The 27758-nt window shown below is 46.1% G+C and overlaps 2 protein-coding genes across 2 annotated transcripts; both read left to right on the top strand.

The window, feature by feature from the left end:
* The first annotated feature begins 289 nt into the window (after positions 1–289).
* LOC139366103 (neuropeptide Y receptor type 2-like) lies at positions 290–1381 on the top strand. Its single transcript, XM_071103202.1, has one exon. It carries the CDS (start codon positions 290–292, stop codon positions 1379–1381), a length of 1092 nt encoding a protein of 363 aa, XP_070959303.1.
* Positions 1382–8550: 7169 nt separating this feature from the next.
* On the top strand, positions 8551–23755 carry LOC139366102 (PRELI domain-containing protein 1, mitochondrial-like). Its single transcript, XM_071103201.1, has 6 exons — positions 8551–8671; positions 9156–9292; positions 14224–14449; positions 16353–16466; positions 20934–21012; positions 23312–23755. Exons 2-6 carry the CDS (start codon positions 9201–9203, stop codon positions 23434–23436), a joined length of 636 nt encoding a protein of 211 aa, XP_070959302.1. The 5' UTR covers positions 8551–8671; positions 9156–9200; the 3' UTR covers positions 23437–23755.
* The last annotated feature ends 4003 nt before the right edge of the window (positions 23756–27758 follow it).

The following is a 27758-nucleotide window of genomic DNA, read 5'->3' as shown; positions in this document are numbered from 1 at the left end:
GTTGTCTTCCCTATCAGTAGACTGAATGACCAGACCATACCCTGCAGTGTTGTCTTCCCTACCAGTAGACTGAATGACCAGACCAGACCAGGCAGTGCTCCCAGTGTATCTGGACATTGGACTATTTGGCCTCAGTGACTGGACTCTGCAGTGTTACCATCAGTTTTGGACTATATAAACTGTATTCGGACTGACTGACCAGCTCCAGTGATCCTCCCTCCTTCCCTCCCAGCAGAAAACATGACCCCTCAGACCCTTTGAACTCAGACCCCTCCAACAGCCAGTCCACATGGACACCACCTCCACCCACTGGCAGCTAGGCATCCTGGGTAACGACAGTCTCAGCCTCCACCTCGACCGGCCGGGGTTCCACTCTGACATCACCAAGCATGTAGGAGTCCAGGCTGCTTTGATCACAGCGTACAGTCTGATCATCCTACTGGGTCTAGTAGGCAACGCCCTTGTCATCTACATGATCCTCCGCTTCCGGAACATGAGGACGGTCACTAACTTCTTCATAGCTAACCTGGCGCTGGCCGACCTGTTGGTGGACACGTTGTGTTTACCGTTCACACTCGTTTATACCTTGCTCGACGAGTGGAAGTTCGGCGCGGTGCTGTGTCACATGGTCCCGTTCGCCCAGGCGCTGAGCGTGCACGTATCGATCCTGACGCTGACCGTCATCGCTCTGGAGCGTTACAGGTGTATCGTGTTCCACCTGGGCCAGCGCCTCACCTGGCGAAGCAGCCTGCTCATCGTGGCTCTCACCTGGACGCTGTCCGCCGTGCTGGCCGGCCCGCTCGCCATCTTCAGAGAGTACCGTCAGGAGGAGATCCCGTCCATCAACCTGAGGATCTCAGTCTGCTATGAGAAGTGGCCTTACGGCAGCAGCAGAGACGGAGTCATTTACAGCCTGTCTATGTTACTGCTGCAGTACGTGCTGCCACTCTCCATCATCAGTTATGCCTACATCTGCATCTGGGTGAAGCTGAAGAACCACGTGAGTCCAGCGAGCCGCATCGACGCCATCCAGCGCAGGAAGAAGACCACCAAGATGCTGGTTATGGTGGTTGTAGTCTTCGCCACATGCTGGCTACCCTTCCACGTGTTTCAACTAGCCAGTGACCTAGACCTGGTGCTCAGCTTAAGACAATACAAGCTCATCTATACTCTCTTCCACATCGTAGCCATGTGCTCCACCTTCACCAACCCGCTCCTGTACGGCTGGATGAATAAGAACTACAGGAATGGGTTCCTCATGGTGTTCAGGTGTGAGGCTAAACCAGACATTATTCACCCTGAGGGATCCTTCAGGACCCGGTCACTAAGGAGGATGTCTCTGAACAGGAGGAATGGAGGACACCCTCCTACTGCCGTCTGATTGGTTGATTGATTTGCCGTCTGATTGATTGATTGATCTGCCGTCTGATTGCTGCTGTATGGAGTGATATTAGCATCATTAGAAAGAGAATCTGAGGCTGCTGTAAAAAAAAAAAAAAAAGCCTTGTGTGAGTCAGAACGGCCCGTAGGGCAGGAGTCCATCTCCTGTTTCTGTAGAGTGAACCAGAACGGCCCGTAGGGCAGGAGTCCATCTCCTGTTTCTGTAGAGGGAACCAGAACGGCCCGTAGGGCAGGAGTCCATCTCCTGTTTCTGTAGAGTGAACCAGAACGGCCCGTAGGGCAGGAGTCCATCTCCTGTTTATGTAGAGTGAACCAGAACGGCCCGTAGGGCAGGAGTCCATCTCCTGTTTCTGTAGAGTGAACCAGAACGGCCCGTAGGGCAGGAGTCCATCTCCTGTTTCTGTAGAGTGAACCAGAACGGCCCGTAGGGCAGGAGTCCATCTCCTGTTTCTCTAGAGTGAACCAGAACGGCCCGTAGGGCAGCAGTCCATCTCCTGTTCCTGTAGAGTGAACCAGAACGGCCCGTAGGACAGAAGTCCATCTCCTGTTTCTGTAGAGTGAACCAGAACGGCCCGTAGGGCAGGAGTCCATCTCCTGTTTCTGTAGAGTGAACCAGAACGGCCCGTAGGGCAGGAGTCCATCTCCTGTTTATGTAGAGTGAACCAGAACGGCCCGTAGGGCAGGAGTCCATCTCCTGTTTCTGTAGAGTGAACCAGAACGGCCCGTAGGGCAGGAGTCCATCTCCTGTTTCTGTAGAGTGAACCAGAACGGCCCGTAGGGCAGGAGTCCATCTCCTGTTTCTCTAGAGTGAACCAGAACGGCCCGTAGGGCAGCAGTCCATCTCCTGTTCCTGTAGAGTGAACCAGAACGACCCGTAGGACAGAAGTCCATCTCCTGTTTCTGTAGAGTGAACCAGAACGGCCCGTGGTGCAGGAGTCCATCTCCTGTTTCTGTAGAGTGAACCAGAACGGCCCGTGGGGCAGGAGTCCATCTCCTGTTTCTGTAGAGTGAACCAGAACGGCCCGTGGTGCAGGAGTCCATCTCCTGTTTCTGTAGAGTGAACCAGAACGGCCCGTAGGGCAGGAGTCCCTCTCCTGTTTCTGTAGAGTGAACCAGAACAGAATATATTGATGCATAAGTACACCCCCTGGACACTATACTGGACAGGACACTATACTGCTGTGTGGAGTGATATTAGTGCCAACAGAAAGGAAATCAGGAATTGCTGCACTTATTATTGTTAAAGCATCTCATCAATGATGATGACTAGGACCAGGAGTTTTTCCTGACCTCACAACCGACCTGAGCAAGAAAAACTCTGGACCCTATAATTACCTGACCGTGTGGTATAACTAGGAAAAACTCTGGACCCTATAATTACCTGACCGTGTGGTATAACTAGGAAAAACTCTGGACCCTATAATTACCTGACCGTGTGGTATAACTAGGAAAAACTCCTGACCCTATAATTACCTGACCGTGTGGTATAACTAGGAAAAACTCTGGACCCTATAATTACCTGACCGTGTGGTATAACTAGGATAAACTCTGGACCCTATAATTACCTGACCGTGTGGTATAACTAGGAAAAACTCTGGACCCTATAATTACCTGACCGTGTGGTATAACTAGGATAAACTCTGGGTCCTAGTTATATAGCCTTGGTCAGATCATGTGGTATGGATCAGGGAAAACTCCTGGTCCTCTTTGAGGATTAATATGAGACTTTACAGGGACCTTAATAAGGTTGTGGTGAAACTGTCTGAATCGAATGACCTGACATTGAATACCTACCTTAAAATGACTGACTGACTGAAGTTCAAAGTTGAGAGAAGGCATTGCATGTGTAAATGTTTTATATGACCCTACTTCATCTAATTGTCTATGGTACTTCTAAACAATTAAACTACTCTTGTCCAATGAATTCAAAGACGTGTTGATTGATCAAGCCCGTTATCTTTGGTTGTAACAGAACTCATTAAAACTGACTATAACAGGATGAGCAGAGAGAACACATAGTTATTTACATTCAAGGAAAAAATAGACTTGTTTAATCAGTGATTGCGTACAAAATGGCTCCCGATTCCCTGTACAGTGCACTACTGTTGAACAGAGTCCTATGGTCTAAGGTAGTGCACTATATATAGAGTAGGGTGCCATTTTGGACGTCGACCTGTCACTGTTCACTAAGGGACACAGTAAAAATGTTCACGCCTACTCTAGTTGAAGTGGATCGTTAGACAAAGGGATATAATTGGCAGCATGATGAAGTTGATTTGCTATTCACTGTGTGTGAGTCCCACACGGCACCCTATTCCCTATATAGTGGACTTCTTTAGATCAGAGTACCTGGTCATTAGTAGTGCACTAGAAAGGGAATAGCGTGTCATTTGACACTCAAGCCAGTGTCAACGCTCTACAACGTTCACTTCACAACAGGATGTGGCTCATATATTAGCCAGCGTCGTGGGCCTTCAGCGTCGTGGGCCTTCAGCGTCGCGGGCCTTCAGCGTCGCGGGCCTTCAGCGTCGCGAGCCTTCAGCGTCGCGGACCTTCAGCGTCGCGGGCCTTCAGCGTCGAGGGCCTTCAGCGTCGCGGGCCTTCAGCGTCGCGGGCCTTCAGCGTTGGCGGCTTCTTTTGTATAAAAAGCAGAGAAAAGAGCCCTCAATCCTCACAGTGGGGATTCTCTCACAGCTGCAGGCTGACGTCTCTGACATTTCAAACATGAAGAATGAATCAATATTATTTGATTAAGTCATCAGATACAACTAGGCTTTCATTCTTTGAACTCAGTGCAATGCAGTATCTGCTGGATGTACAGGGAATTTGGAATAAAAGAGATCGGGGAACTATCTGCGTGATAGCACTAACAGAGCTGGGACCAGGCGAAGGGGAACAAGCACGCCAGTCCATTTCTGATGTGTAGTACATCTGTCACAGATAAAGAGACGTTCTGAGATGGTGTGGTGGTCGAGTGTAGTTGTCCTCTTTAATGTTGCTAGTCACATCAACTATACAACATACTTCAACAATAAAGTGAAGATTAAATCAAATCAAATGTTATTGGTCACATACACATAGTTAGCAGATGTTAATGCGAGTGTAGCGAAATGCTTGTGCTTCTAGTTCCGACAATGCAGTAATAACCAACGAGTAATCTAACTAACAATTCCAAAACTACTACCTTATACACACAAGTGTAAAGGGATGAAGAATATGTACATAAGGGACATGCAGTTTTAACTAGCCCAACATTCCACACCGTTTGACACAAGCAGACAAGGAAGAGGTAAATATTTTTATTCTGAACTGAGGTAAGAGAGGTTTATATGGTTGTGGAGGATGATCCTGACTCATTGCTCAGTCACGGTCATATCTTAAACCTTTAATTAGACAGGTAAGACAGCTAGGTCACTGAACTCTAGAGCTGGATCTTTCAAAACACCTTGAATGATTGATCTGTACACACCCAGGTACCGCAGGTCTCGTACAGGTACATTTCAAAACCAAACCATTGTTGTTGTAATAGGACAATGGTCCAATAGGCTGTGAGATTAAATAGATTTCCTTATTAGGTATAAACCCCAAATAAATAGAAAATTGGTCGACATTTGTATTCACAACAACAACAAAATGTGTTGCGTTTCTGAAACGTTGACAGGTCTTGTACTGCCACCTGGCTGTCAATATGAGGCTGCACAGGGATGGCTTCAGCCACAGATTTGGCATTATATTGACCAGGCAAAAACATTTTAATACTGTAATATTCGCATAGAAACGTCTAAGAAGAAGCAGTAGATCTGTCATTCTCATTGAAAGCCAGTCTAAGAAGCTGTAGATCTGTGCTATGTGTTGTAGATCTGTCATTCTCAATGAAAGACAGTGTAAGAAGCAGTAGGTCTGTTGGAAAATATATTTCACAGTGGTTTAGATGGTATCCTCTACACCAGGGATGGACAACTTTAATGGAGCTCGGGGCCACACAAAAAACTAAACTCCTCATTAGGAGCTGCAGTGGCTCGTGGGTCTGTGTACCCACATCGCTAACCCAGTTAACAGCTCTAACAATGAAATGACATGTCTTCAGAAATGGAGGTCGGGATGCAAGGTCAGGTGGGACCATTCTAGGCAATTAGAGGGTAGATACGCATGTGGAGAACAGGCACAACCAGAGACATTAGCAAAAGGATCTCTGGCTCAACTCCTATATGTGTTTTTTTCACAAAGTTGCCGCGGTGTCACGTGTCCTACTTATGTCAATACACTCGTGACAACTTCAGCATTCTGAAATGTTTATTCGTCAAAGAAGCCTCACGTAGTCACATAATCTATTCATTTTTTGTTGTTGATCTAATTCAACCCTCTCATTGACATCCATACAAGCCTGCGTGTCACCAGCAGGATCCAGACACGTGAAGAAACTTTGTTGCTTTGGTGATAAATGTTACTGTGCAAGTAAAAACATGTTTTTTAAAGTTAAGAAAAATTGACATTATTGTTTCTGCAGGGAGGGGATTAACATATTTAACATCTGATGAGCTATATGGATTACTGCCTCATACAGCCCCGCCCTCTCGGGCCCCAGAGCCCTACCATCGGGCCTTCCGCTCTTTCTACTGCCTCATACAGCCCCGCCCTCTCGGGCCCCAGAGCCCTACCATCGGGCCTTCCGCTCTTTCTACTGCCTCATACAGCCCCGCCCTCTCGGGCCCCAGAGCCCTACCATCGGGCCTTCCGCTCTTTCTACTGCCTCATACAGCCCCGCCCTCTCGGGCCCCAGAGCCCTACCATCGGGCCTTCCGCTCTTTCTACTGCCTCATACAGCCCCGCCCTCTCGGGCCCCAGAGCCCTACCATCGGGCCTTCTGCTCTTTCTACTGCCTCATACAGCCCCGCCCTCTCGGGCCCCAGAGCCCTACCATCGGGCCTTCTGCTCTTTCTACTGCCTCATACAGCACCCGCCCTCTCGGGCCCCAGAGCCCTACCATCGGGCCTTCCGCTCTTTCTACTGCCTCATACAGCCCCGCCCTCTCGGGCCCCAGAGCCCTACCATCGGGCCTTCTGCTCTTTCTACTGCCTCATACAGCACCCGCCCTCTCGGGCCCCAGAGCCCTACCATCGGGCCTTCTGCTCTTTCTACTGCCTCATACAGCCCCGCCCTCTCGGGCCCCAGAGCCCTACCATCGGGCCTTCCGCTCTTTCTACTGCCTCATACAGCCCCGCCCTCTCGGGCCCCAGAGCCCTACCATCGGGCCTTCTGCTCTTTCTACTGCCTCATACAGCACCCGCCCTCTCGGGCCCCAGAGCCCTACCATCGGGCCTTCTGCTCTTTCTACTGCCTCTGCATAGATAATAGGAGACAGAGTCTCTCCATCTGTTTCACCCTATCCAAAGAGGTTGCCTCAGGTTCTCATCCACAGTTACAACACTTTATTCATCTGCAATTCTCTTCTTTTATACGTCTTATATTATTCTCCATCAAAGTGATCTTCCCCACATGTCCCAAATCTGGGCTCCTTCCATCTGCAGACACTCTCTACATGACCCAAATGTTAAACATCTCTTACACTGCATTGGCCTGGAAACTATTACGGACTATAAAGGGAAATACACAGACGCGAGCTGCCCAGTTACGTGAGCCTACCAGATGAGCTAAAATGCCTTTTATGCTCACTTCGAGGCAAGCAACACTGAAGCATGCACGAGAGCACCAGCTGTTCTGGATGACTGTGTGATAACGCTCTCGGTAGCCGATGTGAACAAGACCTTTAAACAGGTCAACATTCACAAAGCCGCGGGGCCAGACGGATTACCAGGACGTGTACTCAAAGCATGCGCGGCGGACCAACTGTCAAGTGTCTTCACTGACATTTTCAAGCTCTCTGACTGAGTCTGTAATACCTACATGTTTCAAGCAGACCACAATAGTCCCTGTGCCCAAGGAAGCGAAGGTAACCTGCCTAAATGATTAAAGCCCTGTGGCACTCACATCAGTAGCCATGAAGTGCTTTGAAAGGCTGGTCATGGCTCACATCAACAGCATCATCCCGGACACCCGAGACCCACTCCAATTCACATACCACCCCAACAGATCCACAGATGACGCAATCTCAATCGCACTCCACACTGCCCTTTCTCACCTGAACAAAAGGAACACCTATGTGAGAATGCTGTTCATTGACTACAGCTCAGCATTCAACACCATGGTGCCCACAAAGCTCATCACTAAGCTAAGGATCCTGGGACTAAACACCTCCCTCTGCAACTGGATCCTGGACTTCCTGACGGGCCGCCCCCAGGTGGTAAGAGTAGGCAACAATATGTCTGCCACGCTGATCCTCAACACTGGGGCCCGTCAGGGGTGTGCACTTAGTCCCCTCCTGTATTCCCTGTTCACCAATACTGTGTGGCCAAATACGACTCCAACACCATCATTAGTAAAATAAAGGTAAAAAAACTGGTTGTATTCGGCACATGTGACAAATACAATTTTATTTGATACAAAAGCTCTGTCAGAGTAGTACACATATCACAGCTGCACCCAGTTTAGGACTCCACATCGAAAAACAGAACAGACAAACTCTTCTCCTTCTTTCAATTAACCACACAATGTCATCCTATGAACGTCGACCAATCCAGGATTTATTTTTTAGCGTCAATCCTTTGACGGGTTCCCTGCTCTGTAGCTCAAAACACGACACAGGATAATAATTAACTTGAGTGAGGCCAACAAATGTTCCTTCTGATCAGCTGAAACACACAAAATCAATGCAAGCACACTCCTCTTGTATTTCACTGACTACTTTATCCAAGGTTTTTTTCACCATTTTAGATCCTCTCCCTGATCCACCAAATCAGGCCCCAATCACTGTGATATAATAAGAACAGCCCCAATACTCCCAGAAAACCAACTCCTACCAGATACAAAAGGGGTAAAACCCTTACTAGACGATTCCTTTCCCACAATATTTCATCATTTTGGACAAAAGCCCATTCATCCTTATTTCCACGGCTATCAGATTCAAGCGCCTTCTTTGCTTCCGCCATCCTCCTTCCGCTGAAACAACGCCACCTGCCGTGGAGAAGACACATTTTGGATCGCTCTCGCTTCACCGCTTCCGCTCTGCTCTTGGTCGCACCGGATATGTCGTTGTTCTTGACCTTCCCTTTCAATTGGCCGGAATCAGTCTGTCGTGTAGCTGCAAGCTACATTCTTCTAAAAGTAGTAGAAAAATGCAATTATCTCCGCTGTAAATGGTATTGCCAACGAGGTAAGTGGCTTTCTTACCGTTTCATATTCAAGCGGAAAGATGTGTTTTCCTTCATATGGAAATGGGTCACTTTAGCTATGTAGCTAATTAATTGATGGCGTTGACCACCCACTCTATGCTAAGCTAACTAGCTCGTCAGCATTCCAGTAAGACTCGAGGGACTGCGTGAAGACGTGCCCGTTTCCTGTCAACCTGTCACTAACGTCGTTAGCAGAACTTGGTTGCATATCGAGCGTTATGTGGACATACATATAGAGAGATAATATGCACAGACGGGTAACCGTTAACTTAGGTCACGTTAACTTTATTTTATTTTTATTTTACCGAAGTTGATAGCTGTCAACATTCCACTTTCTATGCTTTATCTAGGAGTTTCGCTTTTTAGTGCAGCCTTCTCATTTCACGATTAATTGGGCAAATGTGCATGTAATTGATAATATACTAGTTAATTTGAGCTTACTCACGTGTACTATTCTTCTACCAGGTATTTACCAAAGTGTACATATAAAGTCGTCTTTTTACGGGAACAATGGTGAAGTACTTTGCCTGTGTGGGTCTTCTGAAAAGTTCCTGGGACCAAGTCTGCATCGCTTTCTGGGAGCGATACCCCAACCCCTACAGGTAAGAAAGATACCCTAGCCCAATACTGGACAAAAGGAGCCTCACCTTACTCCTTAGTCCAGCATTTCACAAACTCGGCCCGACGACCACAACGGGTGCACGTTTCGTTTTTTGCACTGCACAGCGGATTAAAATAATCGAAGCTTGATGATGAGTTCGTTATTTGAATCAGCTGTGTAGTGCTAGGGCAAAAATCTAAACGTCCAAGGACCTTACATGTTCTGTTTTATAGGGCGAATTGGCTCTGGAAGCCAAAACGGACAAATAATCCCATCTAAATGTGAATCGATCCTCAATTGCGGTACGGTTCTAGAAACATACAGCCCTCTACTTTCATATCACATCAAAATGATTTCACAAATGTAAAACTACACATTTATTGTACACAGTTGCAGCCAGCAGTATTTTTCGGTGACAATAGCACAGGTAATCCACTCTGTCTTCCATCTGAATACAAGCGCTGTAGTATATAATTATGTTTGTGTGGGAACCCTAACCCTATGGAACTGAGAGTTATGTTGAAGAGCTAACCCTCTACAGGTAAAAAATAGATACCACAACCCTAGCCACGGATCGTGTGATGTAGACAACACGTGTTATAGACGTGTTAGCTGACATCGTGAAAATGATGCGTGCGCCTCAGTGGGGCAGAAGTCCGTCTGTTGTTGTGGTTCTGGATGGCCAGATAGCGACCAGACAGCTAGGTGTCTCGTTTTTATCTTGTTCTTGATACTGTGACTTGTTTTGACTGATGTCACCCCTATGCTAACATTACTAATATTAGCTAGCTAGCTACCAACTGTAAAGATGTATAATGAGTGCTCATTGTGGAAATGTATGTTTTCAATAAACATTGGAGACTAAATATATTTAACATGTTGTCAACACACTATGCCAATCCCGTTTGTTTTGCCCCATAGCTGTGCATGTTTTGGTTTTGTTGCTAAACAACCAACCCGTCTACAGTGCTGTAAAAGTAATTTTAAGTAGTTTTTTTTTGCGTATCTGTACTTAACTATTTATATTTTTGACAACTTTTACTTCACTACATTCCTAAAGAAAATATTTTACTTTTTACTCCATACATTTTCCCTGACAACCCAAAGTACTCGTTACATTATGAATGCTGAGTAGGACAGGAAAATGGTGAAATTCACGCACCGATCAAGAGAACACGTGCTCATCCCTACGGCCTATATTCTGGCGGACTCACTAAACATAAATGCATCTTTTGTAAATAAAAATAATAAACAGTGCTGTATGCTTTGCTGAAGTGATTCATACTTTTGATACTTAAGTATATTTAAAACCCAAATCATTTTGCATTTTACTCAAGTAGTATTTTACTGGGTGACTTTCACTTGAGCAACTTTCTATAAAGGTTTCTATACTTTTCCTGAAGTATGACAGTTGGGTACTTTTCCCACCACTGCCTGTCTGTGTTCATAAATCCCCAAAAGTCCCATTTTACAAGTCAGAATGTTGAATAAACTTAAGTTAAACTTACTGTTTGTTACCTGTCTGCTGATTTCATCCTCGGGTGGAAATATGAGACAAAATATCCACCAATATGTTATTAAACCGACTTCCAGAACGCTGGTCTATATAATTACCTGTAGCTTTGTATTTCCGGGTGTGTATTTTCACGGTTACTTTCGGCTATTGTTTACCTAATGCGCATCAGGTGCGAATGCATCAAGTGATTGAAAATAGAAGCAGAGAGAACCATATACCGTCCGGGCAATGTAATTAGAGCAGTAAAAATATATATTTTTTTGTCATACCCGTGGTATGTGGTCTCATATACCACAGCTGTCAGCCAATAAGCATTCCTGGCTCAAACTACCCCGTTTATAAATAGTCCTAGGCTAACCCTCCTAATGTCACTAGGCTGTACTATAAATAGATCTCGACTAACCCTCCTAATGTCACTAGGCTGTACTATAAATAGATCTCGACTAACCCTCCTAATGTCACTAGACTGTACTATAAATAGTCCTAGACTAACCCTCCTAATGTCACTAGGCTGTACTATAAATAGACCTCGACTAACCCTCCTAATGTCACTGGGCTGTACTATAAATAGACCTCGACTAACCCTCCTAATGTCACTAGGCTGTACTATAAATAGACCTCGACTAACCCTCCTAATGTCACTAGGCTGTACTATAAATAGACCTCGACTAACCCTCCTAATGTCACTAGGCTGTACTATAAATAGACCTCGACTAACCCTCCTAATGTCACTGGGCTGTACTATAAATAGACCTTGACTAACCCTCCTAATGTCACTGGGCTGTACTATAAATAGACCTCGACTAACCCTCCTAATGTCACTAGGCTGTACTATAAATAGACCTCGACTAACCCTCCTAATGTCACTAGGCTGTACTATAAATAGACCTCGACTAACCCTCCTAATGTCACTAGGCTGTACTATAAATAGACCTCGACTAACCCTCCTAATGTCACTAGGCTGTACTATAAATAGACCTCGACTAACCCTCCTAATGTCACTAGGCTGTACTATAAATAGACCTCGACAAACCCATATAAATGCCCAACCTGTAAAACAGGTTGTTTGCTGTATCACTAAAGTCATAGTGAAGTTGAAGCATTGTTGGTGCACACACACACATTCACTGTCAGTGAATCAGAGGTTTACTGCAAGATACTTACCCAGTCAGACAAACTCATTAAACCCATTTTTTCCCCCTGTGTCTGCGTGCAGTCTAGAGATGATTAAAGTTAGCATATCATTAGCTTAGCGCAATTACTGGAAATCTCCCAGTACTAGAACATGAAAAATGGTTTGGTGCAGTGGAGGCTGCCGAGGGGAGGACGGCTCATAGTAATGGCTAGAATGGAGTCAATGGACTGGTATCAACCACATGTTTGATACCATTCCACTGACTGTATTTCAAGGCATTATTATCAGTCGGCCTCCACTCGGCAGCCTCCACTAGATTTATTTATGAACTTTCGGCACTTCTGTCAATAAATGTGTCTCACGGATCAAACCGGTCTATCAGCGCAGCAGATGTCCCCCTTTTTATAGCGTGAGCTCACATGCTACCTCTCCACTCATGCTGCACAGAAGTTAACATGCTTGAATAATGCAACACGGCATGTTGAAACTGTTCATTACTGTTCGCAAAACAATGTCCTACAGGCTAGAACCCTTTACAATGCAAGAAGATACCGGTATCTTCCATCTTTTGTTGGATAACTTTCCTAGCTAGCTGATAGCTGAAGCTAACATCAATTCACCACCCTGGTACTTTGTTTGTGGTAATATGCAAACCATAAAGCAAAATATGCAGATTTTCAAAGCTGATAGCCACCAAAACTTGATCAATTCACTTATTCGGTCTCTCTCGCACGTCTGCACCAGAGATCTACTGCCTCAGCCAACTGACTTCTCTGACAGGCCGCCCACCTCTTGCCTCATGAATTATGTCATTACTGGTTAAATACATTTTTATAAAATAAGCTACTTTTATGCAAATGTTGTTGATCAGTCTGAGGTCCTGAGCGCTCTGGAGCAGGTTTTAATGAAGGATTTCTCTTTGCTCCATTCATCTTTCCCTCGATCCTGACTAGTCTCCCAGTCCCTGCCGCTGAAAAACATCCCCACAGCCTGATGCTGCCACCACCATGCTTCACCGTAGGCAAGGTGCCATGTTTCCTCCAGACCTGACGCTTGGCATTCAGGCCAAATAATTCCATCTTGGTTTCAAATGGTCTGAGAGTCCTTTAGGTGCCTTTTGGCAAACTCCAAGCGGGCTGTCATGTGCCTTTTTACTGAGTAGTGGCTTCCGTCTGGCCACTCTACCATAAAGGCCTGATTGGTGGAGTGCTGCAGAGATGGTTGTCCTTCTGGAAGGTTCTATCATCTCCACAGAGGAACTCTGGAGCTCTGTCAGTGACCATTGGGTTCTTGGATACCTCCCTGACCAAGGCCCTTCTCTCCCGATTGCTCAGTTTGGCCGGCCAGCTCTAGGAAGATTCTGGATGGTACCAGACTTCTTCCATTTCAGAATGATGGAGGCCACTGTGTTCTTGGGGACCTTCAATGCTGCAGAAACGTTTTGGTACCCTTCCCCAGATCTGTGCCTCGACACAATCCTGTCTCGGAGCTCTACGGACAATTCCAACCACCTCATGGCTTGGTTTTTGCTCTGACATGCACTGTCAACTGTGGGACCTTATATAGACAGGTGTGTGTGCCTTTCCAAATCATGTCCAATTAGTTGAATATACCACAGGTGGACTCCAATCAAGTTGTAGAAACATCTCAAGGATGAACCTGAGCTCAATTTCGAGTCTCATAGCAAAGGGTCTGAATACTTACGTAAATAAGGTATTTCTGTTTGTTATACATTTGCAAAAACTTCACTTTGTCATTATTGAGTATTGAATTGTAGATTGAGGAAAATATTTAATTCAATAACTTTTAGATTAAGGCTGTAAACAAAGGTGGAAAAAGTGAAGAGGTCTGAACCTAATAAATACACTGTGTACTTAGATTTGTATAATTTATGAATTAATGCATACATGGCTGTCTCTTATTTTAAAATGAAATGTAAAAAAAAATAATAAATAATAATAAAATAAAAATATATATAATATATAATGATACTGAACTCAAAGATGCCCAATGATTGAACTGAGCAATATCTGAGTTTACCTGTCTGGATCAAGGGGACTGTCTGGGACTTTGGTTAATACACATTTTGTTGTTGTGGTGGTATTGATACGTTTCGACCTCTAATCTTTTAGTATCCTTTTAAGCTGTAAAGTGTCTCTGAATGATACCTATTTTACCCCTCCCATCTTCCTTTCTCCCCAGCATGTCTCTAACTGTAATACAATATTACAATGAACTTGAAATATTACAATGAACTCTCATCTCCTCTCTCTCCCCACAGTAACCATGTCCTAACGGAGGACATCATCTTCAGGGATGTAACTCCCGGTAACCGTCTGGTCTCTAGGCGACTGCTGACCAAAACTAACCGCGCCCCTCGCTGGATGGAGAAGTACCTGCCGGTTACCATGGCCAGGCACGCCTACATCATCGAGGATTCCATCGTGGACCCCCAGAACAGAACCATGACAACGCTGACTTGGAACATCAGCCACGCACGCATGATGGTACGTGTGACCGACTGGGATTCGTACTGTGACTGTGTTAGCCTGCTGAGCTAAAGCCTTGGTATTAGCTCAGGGAGCCAACGCAAGTCTTCATCTTTGAATCTACACTACATGACCAAAAGTATGTGGACACCTGCATGTCGAACACCTCATTCCAAAATCATGTGCATTAATATGGAGTTGGTCCTGCCCTTTGCTGCTGTAACAGCCACCACTTTTCTGGGAAGGCTTTTGATGGTGTTGAGGTCAGGGCTCTATGCAGGCCAGTCAAGTTCTTCCACACTGATCTCGAGAAACCATTTCTGTACGGACCTCGCTTTGTGCACGGGGGCATTGTCAATCTGAAACAGGAAAAGGCCTTCCCCAAACTGTTGTCACAAAGTTGGAAGCACAGAATCGTCTAGAATGTCATTGTATTCTGTAGCGTTAAGATTTTCCTTCAATGGAACTAAGGAGCCCGGACCATGAAAAACAGCCACAGACCATTATTCCTCCTCCACCAAACTTTACAGTTGGCACTATGCATTGGGGCAGGTAACGTTCTCCTGGCATCCGCCAAACACAGATTAGTCCGTCGGACTGTCAGATGGTGAAGCGTGATTCATCACTCCAGAGAACCACTGTTCGAGAGTCCAATGGTGGTGAGCTTTACACCACTCGATGCTTGGCATTGCTCATGGTGATCTTAGGCTTGTGTGCGGCTGCTCGGCCATGGAAACCCATTTCATGAATCTCTCGACGAACAGTTGTGCTGACGTTGCTTCCAGAGGCAGTTTGGAACTCAGTAGTGAGTGTTGCAAAGAAGGACAGATAATTTTTAGCACGATTCAGCACTTGGCGATTCCGTTCCGTGAACTTGTGTGGCCTACCACTTCGCGGCTGAGCCGTTGTTGCTCCTAGACGTTTCCACTTCACAATAACAGCACTTACAGTTGACCGGGGCAGCTCTAGCAGGGCAGAAATTTGACGAACTGACTTGTTGGAAAGGTGGCATCCTATGACGGTGCCACGTTGAAAGTCACTGCGCTGTTCAGTAAGGGCCATTCTACTGCCAATGTTTGTCTATGGAGATTGCTTGGCTGTGTGCTCAATTAAAAAAATATATATATATTATTGTTTTTACCTACACCTGTCGGCAACGTGTTTGGCGGAAATGGCCAAATCTACTAATTTGAAGGAGTGTCCACGTACTTGTGCTCAGTGTATATGAATTTGAGCAGTACTTCTCTGGCGGGAGTCCCCCCTGAAGTCACTCTGAAGACATGAACCAGCTCTTAATACAATGTGGACCCCAGGAAGATTAGCCAGCGTTACGGCGTTAGCGAATGGGCATCCTAATAAATCATGACTAATTACTGTACATCTAGCATTTGAAAAATATTCAGGCCCCTTGACATTTTCCACATTTTGTTACAGCCTCATTCTAAAATGGATTAAATTGGGGAAAAAAAACAATCTACACGCTATTCCTCCATAATGACAAAGCAAAAAACAGGTTTTTAAAAATTGTTACAAATGTATTTACATTTTTTTTTAAACGATCACATTTACGTAAGTATTCAGACCCTTTACTCAGTACTTTGTGGAAGCACCTTTTGGTAACGATTACAGCCACGAGTCTTCTAAGGTATGACGCTACAAGCTTGGCACACCTGTATTTGGGGAGTTTCTCCCATTCTCTGCAGATCCTGTCAAGGGTCTGAATATTTATGTAAAGTTATTTCTGTTTTCTATTTTTAATATTTTAGCAAAAATGTCTAAACCTGTTTTTCGCTTTGTCATTATGGGGTATATTGTGTGTAGATTGATGAGGAAAAGAACATGTAATGCTATACTTTCTGAATGCACTATGTTCACTGTACTTTTAGTCCTAATAAGGTCTATGTTTTGATTCCCCTGTCAGTCTGTGGAGGAGCGTTGTGAGTACAGAATTAACCCTGACAACACCAGCTGGACGGAGATTAACAGAGAGGCCTGGATCTCGTCTAACCTCTACGGGCTCTCCAGAGCTATACAGGTGTGTGTGTGGGGGGGGGGGGGGGGGGGGGGGGGGGATTTAAGGGCCAGTGGGAACTAAGTGGTACTGGAAGGGTGGGGTCCCTAGAAAGTCCCTGACTTGACAATCTTTCTACCGCCATGTATATAGCAATGTAGCCATGTATGTAGCTATGTAGCCATGTATGAGTTACAGAAAGATATAGGAACCACCAGCTGGCAGTTTGCCTGTTTCAGCCTGTGTAGAAATTGTTGAATGATTTACTGGCTGGTATCTGACTTTGATAAACCCTCAGCTGTTGTGTTGGCTATTCAACTGCCCAGTTGGGTTTACTTGCTTGTGAAAGTTAGTGACAACAAGAATCTGTTTATACATGTCTATACTAACATCACTGCCAGTCACATCACACAACAACAACTAACACTGCACTAACATAAATAATATGAAAATATCTACTTCTGCTTCCCAGTAAAGCAATAAAAACAAGCAAGCATCCCAATAAAGTGCTCAAAATAGCACATATTAACATATGTAGCTTAACCTTTTATTACTAGGGGGTGCTATTTTAATTTTTGGATGAAAAACGTTCCCGTTTTAAACAAGATATTTTGTCATGAAAAGATGCTCGACTATGCATATAATTGACAGCTTTGGAAAGAAAACACTGACGTTTCCAAAACTGCAAAGATATTGTCTGTGAGTGCCACAGAACAGAAAAAACCCAGATAAAAATCCAATCAGGAAGTGGCGCATTTTTTGAAACCGCCTCATGGCAATGACTCCTTATATCGCTGTGGAGGAGCTAGGAGTCAGCTTACGTTTTCCACGTTTTCCCCAAGGTGTCGGCAGCATTGTGACGTATTTGTAGGCATATCATTGGAAGATTGACAATAAGAGACTACATCTACCAGGTGGTCGCTTGGTGTCCTCCGTTCTTTAATGGAAGCCTCAGGTAGAATCAGGAATTCCCCAGGGCAGCTGTCTAGGCCCCTTTTTTAAAAATCTTTACTAACGACATGCCACTGGTTTTGAGTATAGCCAGTGTTTGCGGATGACTCAACACTATACACGTCAGCTACTACAGCAACTGAAATGACTGCAACACCTAACAAAGAGCTGCAGTTAGTTTCAGAGTGGGTGGCAAGGAATACGTTAGTCCTAAATATTTCAAAAACTAAAAGCTTTGTATTTGGGACAAATCATTCTATAAACCCTAAACCTCAACTGTATCTTGTAATGAATAATGTGGAAATTGAGCAAGTTGGGGTGACTGTCATGGTCAAAACATATTGATACAACAGTATCTAAGATGGGGAGAAGTCTGTCCATAATAAAGCGCTGCTCTGCCTTCTTGGCAGGTCCTACAGGGCCTTGTTTTGTCGCACCTGGACTACTGTTCAGTCATGTGGTCAGGTGACAGAGGGACTTAGGAAAATTGCAATCAGAACAGGGCAGCACGGCTGGCCCTTAAAAGTACAAGGAGAGCTAACATTAATGACATGCATGCCAATCTCTCCTGGCTCAAAGTGGAGGAGAGATTGACACTCCTCACTACTGGTATTTATGAGAGGTGTTGAAAGACACCCATGCATACCGGCAGGTAGCCTAGTGGTTAGAGGGTTGGACCAGTAACCGAAAGGTTGCTAGATCGAATCCCAGAGCTGACAAGGTAAAAATCTGTCGTTCTGCCCCTGAACAAGGCACTTAACCCACCGTTCCTAGGCCGTCATTGAAAATAAGAATTTGTTCTTAACTGACTTGCCTAGTTAAATAAATAAAAAATACCCCACTAGACATGCCACCAGAGGTCTCTTCACAGTCCCCAAGTCCATAACAGACTATGGGAGGTGCACAGTACTACATAGAGCCATGACTACACGGAACTCTATTCCACAGTACTACATAGAGCCATGACTACATGGAACTCTATTCCACAGTACTACATAGAGCCATGACTACACGGAACTCTATTCCACAGTACGACATAGAGCCATGACTGCACGGAACTCTATTCCATAGTACGACATAGAGCCATGACTACACGAAACTCTATTCCATAGTACGACATAGAGCCATGACTACATGGAACTCTATTCCACAGTACTACATAGAGCCATGACTACACGGAACTCTATTCCACAGTACTACATAGAGCCATGACTACATGGAACTCTATTCCACAGTACTACATAGAGACATGACTACATGGAACTCTATTCCACATCAAGTAACTGATGCAGCAGTAGAATCAGATTAAAAAAACAGATGAAAATACAACTTGGACTGTGAAGCAGCACAAACACAGGCACATGATAACATAGGGTTAGGGTTAGGGGTCACAAACACAGGCACATGATAACATAGGGTTAGGGGTCACAAACACAGGCACATGATAACATAGGGTTAGGGGTCACAAACACAGGCACATGATAACATAGGGTTAGGGGTCACAAACACAGGCACATGATAACATAGGGTTAGGGGTCACAAACACAGGCACATGATAACATAGGGTTAGGGGTCACAAACACAGGCACATGATAACATAGGGTTAGGGGTCACAAACACAGGCACATGATAACATAGGGTTAGGGGTCACAAACACAGGCACATGATAACATAGGGTTAGGGGTCACAAACACAGGCACATGATAACATAGGGTTAGGGGTCACAAACACAGGCACATGATAACATAGGGTTAGGGGTCACAAACACAGGCACATGATAACATAGGGTTAGGGTTAGGGGTCACAAACACAGGCACATGATAACATAGGGTTAGGGGTCACAAACACAGGCACATGATAACATAGGGTTAGGGGTCACAAACACAGGCACATGATAACATAGGGTTAGGGGTCACAAACACAGGCACATGATAACATAGGGTTAGGGGTCACAAACACAGGCACATGATAACATAGGGTTAGGGGTCACAAACACAGGCACATGATAACATAGGGTTAGGGGTCACAAACACAGGCACATGATAACATAGGGTTAGGGGTCACAAACACAGGCACATGATAACATAGGGTTAGGGGTCACAAACACAGGCACATGATAACATAGGGTTAGGGGTCACAAACACAGGCACATGATAACATAGGGTTAGGGGTCACAAACACAGGCACATGATAACATAGGGTTAGGGGTCACAAACACAGGCACATGATAACATAGGGTTAGGGGTCACAAACACAGGCACATGATAACATAGGGTTAGGGGTCACAAACACAGGCACATGATAACAGGGTTAGGGTTAGGGGTCACAAACACAGGCACATGATAACATAGGGTTAGGGTTAGGGGTCACAAACACAGGCACATGATAACTTAGGGTTAGGGGTCACAAACACAGGCACATGATAACATAGGGTTAGGGTTAGGGGTCACAAACACAGGCACATGATAACTTAGGGTTAGGGGTCACAAACACAGGCACATGATAACATAGGGTTAGGGGTCACAAACACAGGCACATGATAACATAGGCGCTATACACACTTGTACACATGGATTTTGTGTTACAGATATGTGGTAGTAGAGGCCTGAGGGCACACACTTAGTGTGTAGTGAATTCTGCTATACAATTTTAAAAACATTACATTCATTAATTTTGCTGGACCACAGGAAGAGTAGCTGCTGCCTTGGCAGGAACTAATGGGGATCCATAATAAACCCCCAGGAAGAGTAGCTGCTGCCTTGGCAGGAACTAATGGGGATCCATAATAAACCCCCAGGAAGAGTAGCTGCTGCCTTGGCAGGAACTAATGGGGATCCATAATAAACCCCAGGAAGAGTAGCTGCTGCCTTGGCAGGAACTAATGGGGATCCATAATAAACCCCAGGAAGAGTAGCTGCTGCCTTGGCAGGAACTAATGGGGATCCATAATAAACCCCAGGAAGAGTAGCTGCTGCCTTGACAGGAACTAATGGGGATCCATAATAAACCCCAGGAAGAGTAGCTGCTGCCTTGGCAGGAACTAATGGGGATCCATAAAAAACCCCCAGGAAGAGTAGCTGCTGCCTTGGCAGGAACTAATGGGGATCCATAATAAACCCCAGGAAGAGTAGCTGCTGCCTTGGCAGGAACTAATGGGGATCCATAATAAACCCCAGGAAGAGTAGCTGCTGCCTTGGCAGGAACTAATGGGGATCCATAATAAACCCCAGGAAGAGTAGCTGCTGCCTTGGCAGGAACTAATGGGGATTCATAATAAACCCCAGGAAGAGTAGCTGCTGCCTTGGCAGGAACTAATGGGGATCCATAATAAACCCCAGGAAGAGTAGCTGCTGCCTTGGCAGGAACTAATGGGGATTCATAATAAACCCCAGGAAGAGTAGCTGCTGCCTTGGCAGGAACTAATGGGGATCCATAATAAATACAATAGGAACTAATGTCACTGTCAGTTATACCACACAAGACCAGCACTCCCTGTCAGTCATACCCTAACCATCATTATTGTCTGGCCTCATTTTACAGGAATTCGGCCTTGCCCGGTTCAAGACCAGTGTTACAAAGACCATGAAAGGGTTTGAATACGTCCTGGCCAAAATGCAAGGTAAGATGGAGGCCAGTTGTTTTATTACGCTGTAAAAATAAGGTGGGGTGATCAGTTCAGTTCCTTATTATTAGCAGTACTGTGTCGTGGGTAGAAACAGCACGGTGTGGTGGGTAGAAACGGCACGGTGTGGTGGGTAGAAACGGCATGGTGTCGTGGGTAGAAACGGCACGGTGTGGCGGGTAGAAACAGCGCGGTGTCGTGGGTAGAAACGTCACGGTGTGGCGGGTAGAAACGTCACGGTGTGGCGGGTAGAAACGGCGCGGTGTGGCGGGTAGAAACGGCGCGGTGTGGCGGGTAGAAACGCGCCGCGTCTACCCGCCACACCGCGTCTACCCACCGCGCCGCGCCTACCCACCGCGCCGCGTCTCCCCGCCACACCGCGCCGCGTCTGTGTTGTTTTTATTAGTTCTGTACGGAGAGGGAGACTGGCTAGACTCTCTACTTTTACAGTTTTTGCTATAAAATGAACTGGCTCTTTGCTTGAATCTTTCATAGCAATAAGACATGCTGGAGTCTAGTCTTCTCATCAATTACAATAATATTCAACCAACGACTACATTTAATTTGTTTCCTATGAGGTTCAGACTGCTGCTGCTTTTCTGTTCTAAACCAGACCCTGATTACAGGGGAGCAATGGCTGGTGTCCCAGGTCTAAACCAGGCCCTGATTTCAGGGGAACAATGGCTGGTGTCCCAGGTCTAAACCAGGCCCTGATTACAGGGGAGCAATGGCTGGTGTCCCAGGTCTAAACCAGGCCCTGATTACAGGGGAACAATGGCTGGTGTCCCAGGTCTAAACCCGGCCCTGATTACAGGGGAACAATGGCTGGTGTCCCAGGTCTAAACCAGGCCCTGATTACAGGGGAGCAATGGCTGGTGTCCCAGGTCTAAACCAGGCCCTGATTACAGGGGAGCAATGGCTGGTGTCCCAGGTCTAAACCAGGCCCTGATTACAGGGGAGCAATGGCTGGTGTCCCAGGTCTAAACCAGGCCCTGATTACAGGGGAGCAATGGCTGGTGTCCCAGGTCTAAACCAGGCCCTGATTACAGGGGAGCAATGGCTGGTGTCCCAGGTCTAAACCAGGCCCTGATTACAGGGGAGCAATGGCTGGTGTCCCAGGTCTAAACCAGGCCCTGATTACAGGGGAGCAATGGCTGGTGTCCCAGGTCTAAACCAGGCCCTGATTACAGGGGAGCAATGGCTGGTGTCCCAGGTCTAAACCAGGCCCTGATTACAGGGGAGCAATGGCTGGTGTCCCAGGTCTAAACCAGGCCCTGATTACAGGGGAGCAATGGCTGGTGTCCCAGGTCTAAACCAGGCCCTGATTACAGGGGAGCAATGGCTGGTGTCCCAGGTCTAAACCAGGCCCTGATTACAGGGGAACAATGGCTGGTGTCCCAGGTCTAAACCAGGCCCTGATTACAGGGGAGCAACGGCTGGTGTCCCAGGTCTAAACCAGGCCCTGATTACAGGGGAGCAATGGCTGGTGTCCCAGGTCTAAACCAGGCCCTGATTACAGGGGAGCAATGGCTGGTGTCCCAGGTCTAAACCAGGCCCTGATTACAGGGGAGCAATGGCTGGTGTCCCAGGTCTAAACCAGGCCCTGATTACAGGGGAGCAATGGCTGGTGTCCCAGGTCTAAACCAGGCCCTGATTACAAGGGAACAATGGCTGGTGTCCCAGGTCTAAACCAGGCCCTGAATACAGGGGAGCAATGGCTGGTGTCCCAGGTCTAAACCAGGCCCTGATTACAGGGGAGCAACGGCTGGTGTCCCAGGTCTAAACCAGGCCCTGATTACAGGGGAGCAACGGCTGGTGTCCCAGGTCTAAACCAGGCCCTGATTACAGGGGAGCAATGGCTGGTGTCCCAGGTCTAAACCAGGCCCTGATTACAGGGGAGCAACGGCTGGTGTCCCAGGTCTAAACCAGGCCCTGATTACAGGGGAGCAACGGCTGGTGTCCCAGGTCTAAACCAGGCCCTGATTACAGGGGAGCAATGGCTGGTGTCCCAGGTCTAAACCAGGCCCTGATTACAGGGGAGCAATGGAACAAAGCAGTGGAACTGGCTTCCAGGTTGGGTTTGAATTTGAGGGATTTAGACTCCTTGACTCCAGCCATGTTCTAACCACCACGATTCCTCTCTCTCTCTCTCTCTCCACTAACCACCACGATTCCTCTCTCTCTCTCTCTCTCTCTCTCTCTCTCTCTCTCTCTCTCTCTCTCTCTCTCTCTCTCTCTCTCTCTCTCTCTCTCTCTACTAACCACTAACCACCATGTCCCCCCCCCCCTCCCCCAGGTGATACCCCCTCCAGGACCCTGACTGAGCATGCTACGGAGAGGGCCAGGGAGACGGCTCTAGCAGCTAAGGAGAAAGCCAAAGACCTGGCCTCACAGGCTCACAAGAAACAACAGTATGTCTGAGCTGCCAGTGTAGGTTGAAGTTTACCCTAGATGCTGATATGGTTAAGATTAGGATTGGGGCAGGGGAAGCTGATCCTAAATGTCTTTCTATAAACTTTATCCTGGAGCCCTTGGTGCCAGTGGGAGGAAGTAGACATTGGCCACTCAGACCTGCCTGGATTCAAAGACTATTCAAGAATAATTTCAACTACTTTATCTGGGATCGATTTTAAGTATGCCTGGAACCAATAGAATGCTGAAAACCCCTGCTCATCTGGCACTCCAGGCAGGCTCAAGCAATTACAAAAAGTAAAAATAAATGTAAAAAAGTTAAATAGTATTTGAACCCAGATCTGCTTGTCCCTAACTTCTGGACCAGAGTCAGATCTTATTTACCCCCCTAGTGATTACATTTGGAGGTAGGGGAATCTGATCCCAGATCTGTGATTAAGGTTGCAAAATTCCGGTAACTTCCAGAAATACCAGTTGGAAGATTCCCGGAACAATATAATATATTAGTATTTATATTTATATATATATATATATATATATATATATATATATATATATATATATATAGTATATAGTATATAGTATAATAAGGTAATAAGCTGGAAATCTGAAATCCTCCAACCAGGATTTCTGGAACGTTTCTGGGAAATGTTGTAAATGCTTTGAAGAAATGTTGCTACTCTCGGTGTGACTGAGCTCAGGACCATTACAGTTAAAAGCTTGATTTGATTCAAATGTGGTCGGAAGCAATTACTGCTCCTCCTCCGGAGGCGGAGTCTTAATCAAACTCCGCCTCTTAAATGTTGTAACAATGCAGAGGTCTCGGTATAGCTCCGCATTGACATGATTGGTTGACGGTAAGCGGGGGGTCCTGTATTAACACAAACTCACTGCCATGACAACTTCCTTCACAGCAGTTCTGCGAAACGCAAAAAAAAGTATGTTTTGCTCTGACTTCTGCAGAGGCTGCAACACAGTAAGCGGCGTACGGGCCACTACAGATGACGTTTTGACCATGCAGAGCTTTTTAGACTTGGTCTTCTACCACAAAGTGTCTAGGGTCACAATAGTCCTAGCTAGCGTCCTTGTCTCCTTTCCTTCAGGACAGGTAGGTGAAGGCACTGGGCTTGTTTACATTCTACTTCCTCCACGTGTCCGTGGTCTTATCAGTTGGGGTGTAGATGCTAATCTCAATGAGACAACCCTGCAGAAATGAAGGTTACATACCAGTAGCAGAAAGTGGCCGCGACGAGGCTAAACGCTGTGGAAGTGGTGACTGTACATCACAGAATGTAAACTGACTAATGGTTGGAGGTATGCGGCAGCATTAGGGACAGGACCAGTCTCACCCAGCAGGTGGTCTACTGTGCCGATGTCGGTCTTGTCCTCTTTTTTTAATTTTTTTTTATCGGGAGCGAGTACAAGAGCCTGGTTCGTGTCTCTAGAAATGACTCGTGACTCTAGTTAGGTTTCCATCTGGCTGTTTTTGTGACCAACTGAATACTTTCATCGTCTTAAAGTCTAACCACCACGAGGATGTAGTTCCGCACAGTGAAGCAGGTCCTTAGACGCTGATATTGGGTCAGTTTACCATTTCCCCCCCACTAATGTCTACGGTTAGGATTGAGGGAGGGGGAAGCTGATCCTAGACCTGGAGGCCTACCCAACATTCCCTCCCAACTCAAAGGGTGTATCCCAAATGGCACCCTTATTCACACCCTATATAGTGTACTACTTTTTACCAGAGTCCTATAGACCCTGATATAAAGTAATGTCCCAGAGTCCTATAGACCCTGATATAAAGTAGTGTCCCAGAGTCCTATAGACCCTGATTATAAAGTAGTGTCCCAGAGTCCTATAGACCCTGATATAAAGTAGTGCCCTAAATAGGGAATAGGGTGCCATTTTGGGACTGAGCCATATAGACCCTGATATAAAATAGTGCCCTAAATAGGGAATAGGGTGCCGTTTTGGGACTGCGCCATATAGACCCTGATATAAAGTAGTGCCCTAAATAGAGAATAGGGTGCCGTTTTGGGACTGAGTCTCAGTGCTCTCTTCTCTTCAGGTCTTTAACCTCTTGTGCTCTTCTGTCTTCTCTGTCACAGGAAGCATTTCTCCTGTCTGTTGTAATTCATTTACCTTCATATAGTTGTGTTTCTCACACTGTAGATGAGACTGACTACATGTCTTCATTTACATTTGTGTTTTAGCCTTACGATTTTAAATATTCTTGCTTTTTCATTTCAAAATCCAATCTTTTGTTTCTGCTAGCTAGACTGCTCAAAAAAAAGCACATGGCAAAAGAAATCTCTTGATTCATCTCTCTTCGCTGATATATTCATTGACTTTAGTTATGGCGTTTTCATTTCATTGCTTCAGATTTAAAGTTGTTACAAGTGTGATGAAGGGGGTCCACGTTGCTTGAAAGTGAACCTCGCTCTTGACATTGTGAACAGACAGGATTGCTGTCGACATCGAAGTCTGTATGAGGCATGCTTGAAGAAATTAGCTCCAGAAAGTGAGTCAAATTGCTGAAGTTGTAAATGACACTTAAAGACATCCTGGGTGTGACTGTTTTTTTTTTTTTTCAACCTCCCTCTTTGGGCTGGTTGTGTCTGTAGTGTCATCAATAATGCTCGAGGGGTCGTTTGCACGTGGCCAATATACCACAGCTAAGGGCTGTTCCTAAGCCATATATCACATATCCAGAGGTGCCTTATTGCTATTAGAAACCGGTTACCAACGTCATTAGAGCAGTAAAAAATTGCATCATGTTTTGTCATATCCATGCTATACGGTCTGATATACCACGGCTGTCAGCCAATCCTCATTCAGGGCTCGAACCACCCAGTTTATAAACATGCAGAATTACTGTCTTACCTCCAATTAGCCATGAAATCCCTCGTTTCTAACCCCTTTTCCGCCACATGGGCCAGAAATGAGTTGTAGTCCGCGGGCTTCGGCCCCTTTTTGACATTTTGAGTGACAGCGAGCAAGATGCTAACGCAGCAGAGAGAGGAGCGATGGCGTGGTGCACATACGTGATGTAGTACACAATATTCGGGGACCACTTTTGGCTTGTGAGTGCTCCTATCAGAACCACTGGCCGAAAGGGAAACAAAAAGTACTGTTGAATCATTATTTTTATTTTCTTTAAATGAATGCATACAAATTATAAATGTGTTATGTTTGAGCAACAGTATCGGCTTATTGATGAATACCAATAAAATATTTTATGTTACTGGATCCTTTTTTTAAAATGTGTTTTCCCTCAAATAATCGCACTTGAATAACAAGGAAGTGATTAGTATTAAATGTATTCATGCAAAAGGCAGGCATACCCTGGTACATAATAGCACTGGGACAGAGGAAGACTGGGTGCCTTCAGATAGACATTTTGTTGTTGCTATGGCAAGGTCCATAAGGCATCTTGTTGGGGTATAAACATCCTGAAGGAAGGCAGCACACCTCAGTGGGTAACAGGCAGGCACTCAGCACACCTCAGTGGGTAACAGGCAGGCACTCAGCACACCTCAGTGGGTAGCAGGCAGGCACTCGGCACACCTCAGTGGGTAGCAGGCAGGCACTCAGCACACCTCAGTGGGTAACAGGCAGTCACTCAGCACACCTCAGTGGGTAGCAGGCAGTCACTCAGCACACCTCAGTGGGTAGCAGGCAGTCACTCAGCACACCTCAGTGGGTAACATCCTGAAGTCACTCAGCACATCTCAGTGGGTAACAGGCAGTCACTCAGCACACCTCAGTGGGTAACAGGCAGTCACTCAGCACACCTCAGTGGGTAACAGGCAGTCACTCAGCACACCTCAGTGGGTAACAGGCAGTCACTCAGCACACCTCAGTGGGTAGCAGGCAGTCACTCAGCACACCTCAGTGGGTAACATCCTGAAGTCACTCAGCACACCTCAGTGGGTAACAGGCAGTCACTCAGCACACCTCAGTGGGTAACAGGCAGTCACTCAGCACACCTCAGTGGGTAGCAGGCAGTCACTCAGCGCACCTTAGTGGGTAACAGGCAGGCACTCAGCACACCTCAGTGGGTAGCAGGCAGGCACTCAGCACACCTCAGTGGGTGACATCCTGAAGGCACTCAGCACACCTCAGTGGGTGACATCCTGAAGGCACTCAGCACACCTCAGTGGGTAGCAGGCAGGCACTCAGCACACCTCAGTGGGTAGCAGGCAGGCACTCAGCACACCTCAGTGGGTAACATCCTGAAGGCACTCAGCACACCTCAGTGGGTGACATCCTGAAGGCACTCAGCACACCTCAGTGGGTGACATCCTGAAGGCACTCAGCACACCTCAGTG

The sequence above is a fragment of the Oncorhynchus clarkii genome, chromosome 14 (genome assembly GCF_045791955.1).
Source record: "Oncorhynchus clarkii lewisi isolate Uvic-CL-2024 chromosome 14, UVic_Ocla_1.0, whole genome shotgun sequence".
Classification (NCBI taxonomy): domain Eukaryota; kingdom Metazoa; phylum Chordata; class Actinopteri; order Salmoniformes; family Salmonidae; genus Oncorhynchus; species Oncorhynchus clarkii.
The sequence above is the reverse complement of the archived record's forward strand: the minus strand, read 5'-3'. Positions and strand labels throughout refer to the sequence as shown.

Excerpts from the sequence above, each read along its gene's own strand:
- LOC139366102 (XM_071103201.1), top strand. The coding sequence starts at position 9,201 with ATGGTGAAGTACTTTGCCTGTGTGGGTCTTCTGAAAAGTTCCTGGGAC. Across the intron at positions 9,293-14,223 it reads CGATACCCCAACCCCTACAG|TAACCATGTCCTAACGGAGG; the intron begins GTAAGAAAGATA and ends CTCTCCCCACAG. Across the intron at positions 16,467-20,933 it reads GGCTCTCCAGAGCTATACAG|GAATTCGGCCTTGCCCGGTT; the intron begins GTGTGTGTGTGG and ends CTCATTTTACAG.
- LOC139366103 (XM_071103202.1), top strand. The coding sequence starts at position 290 with ATGGACACCACCTCCACCCACTGGCAGCTAGGCATCCTGGGTAACGAC.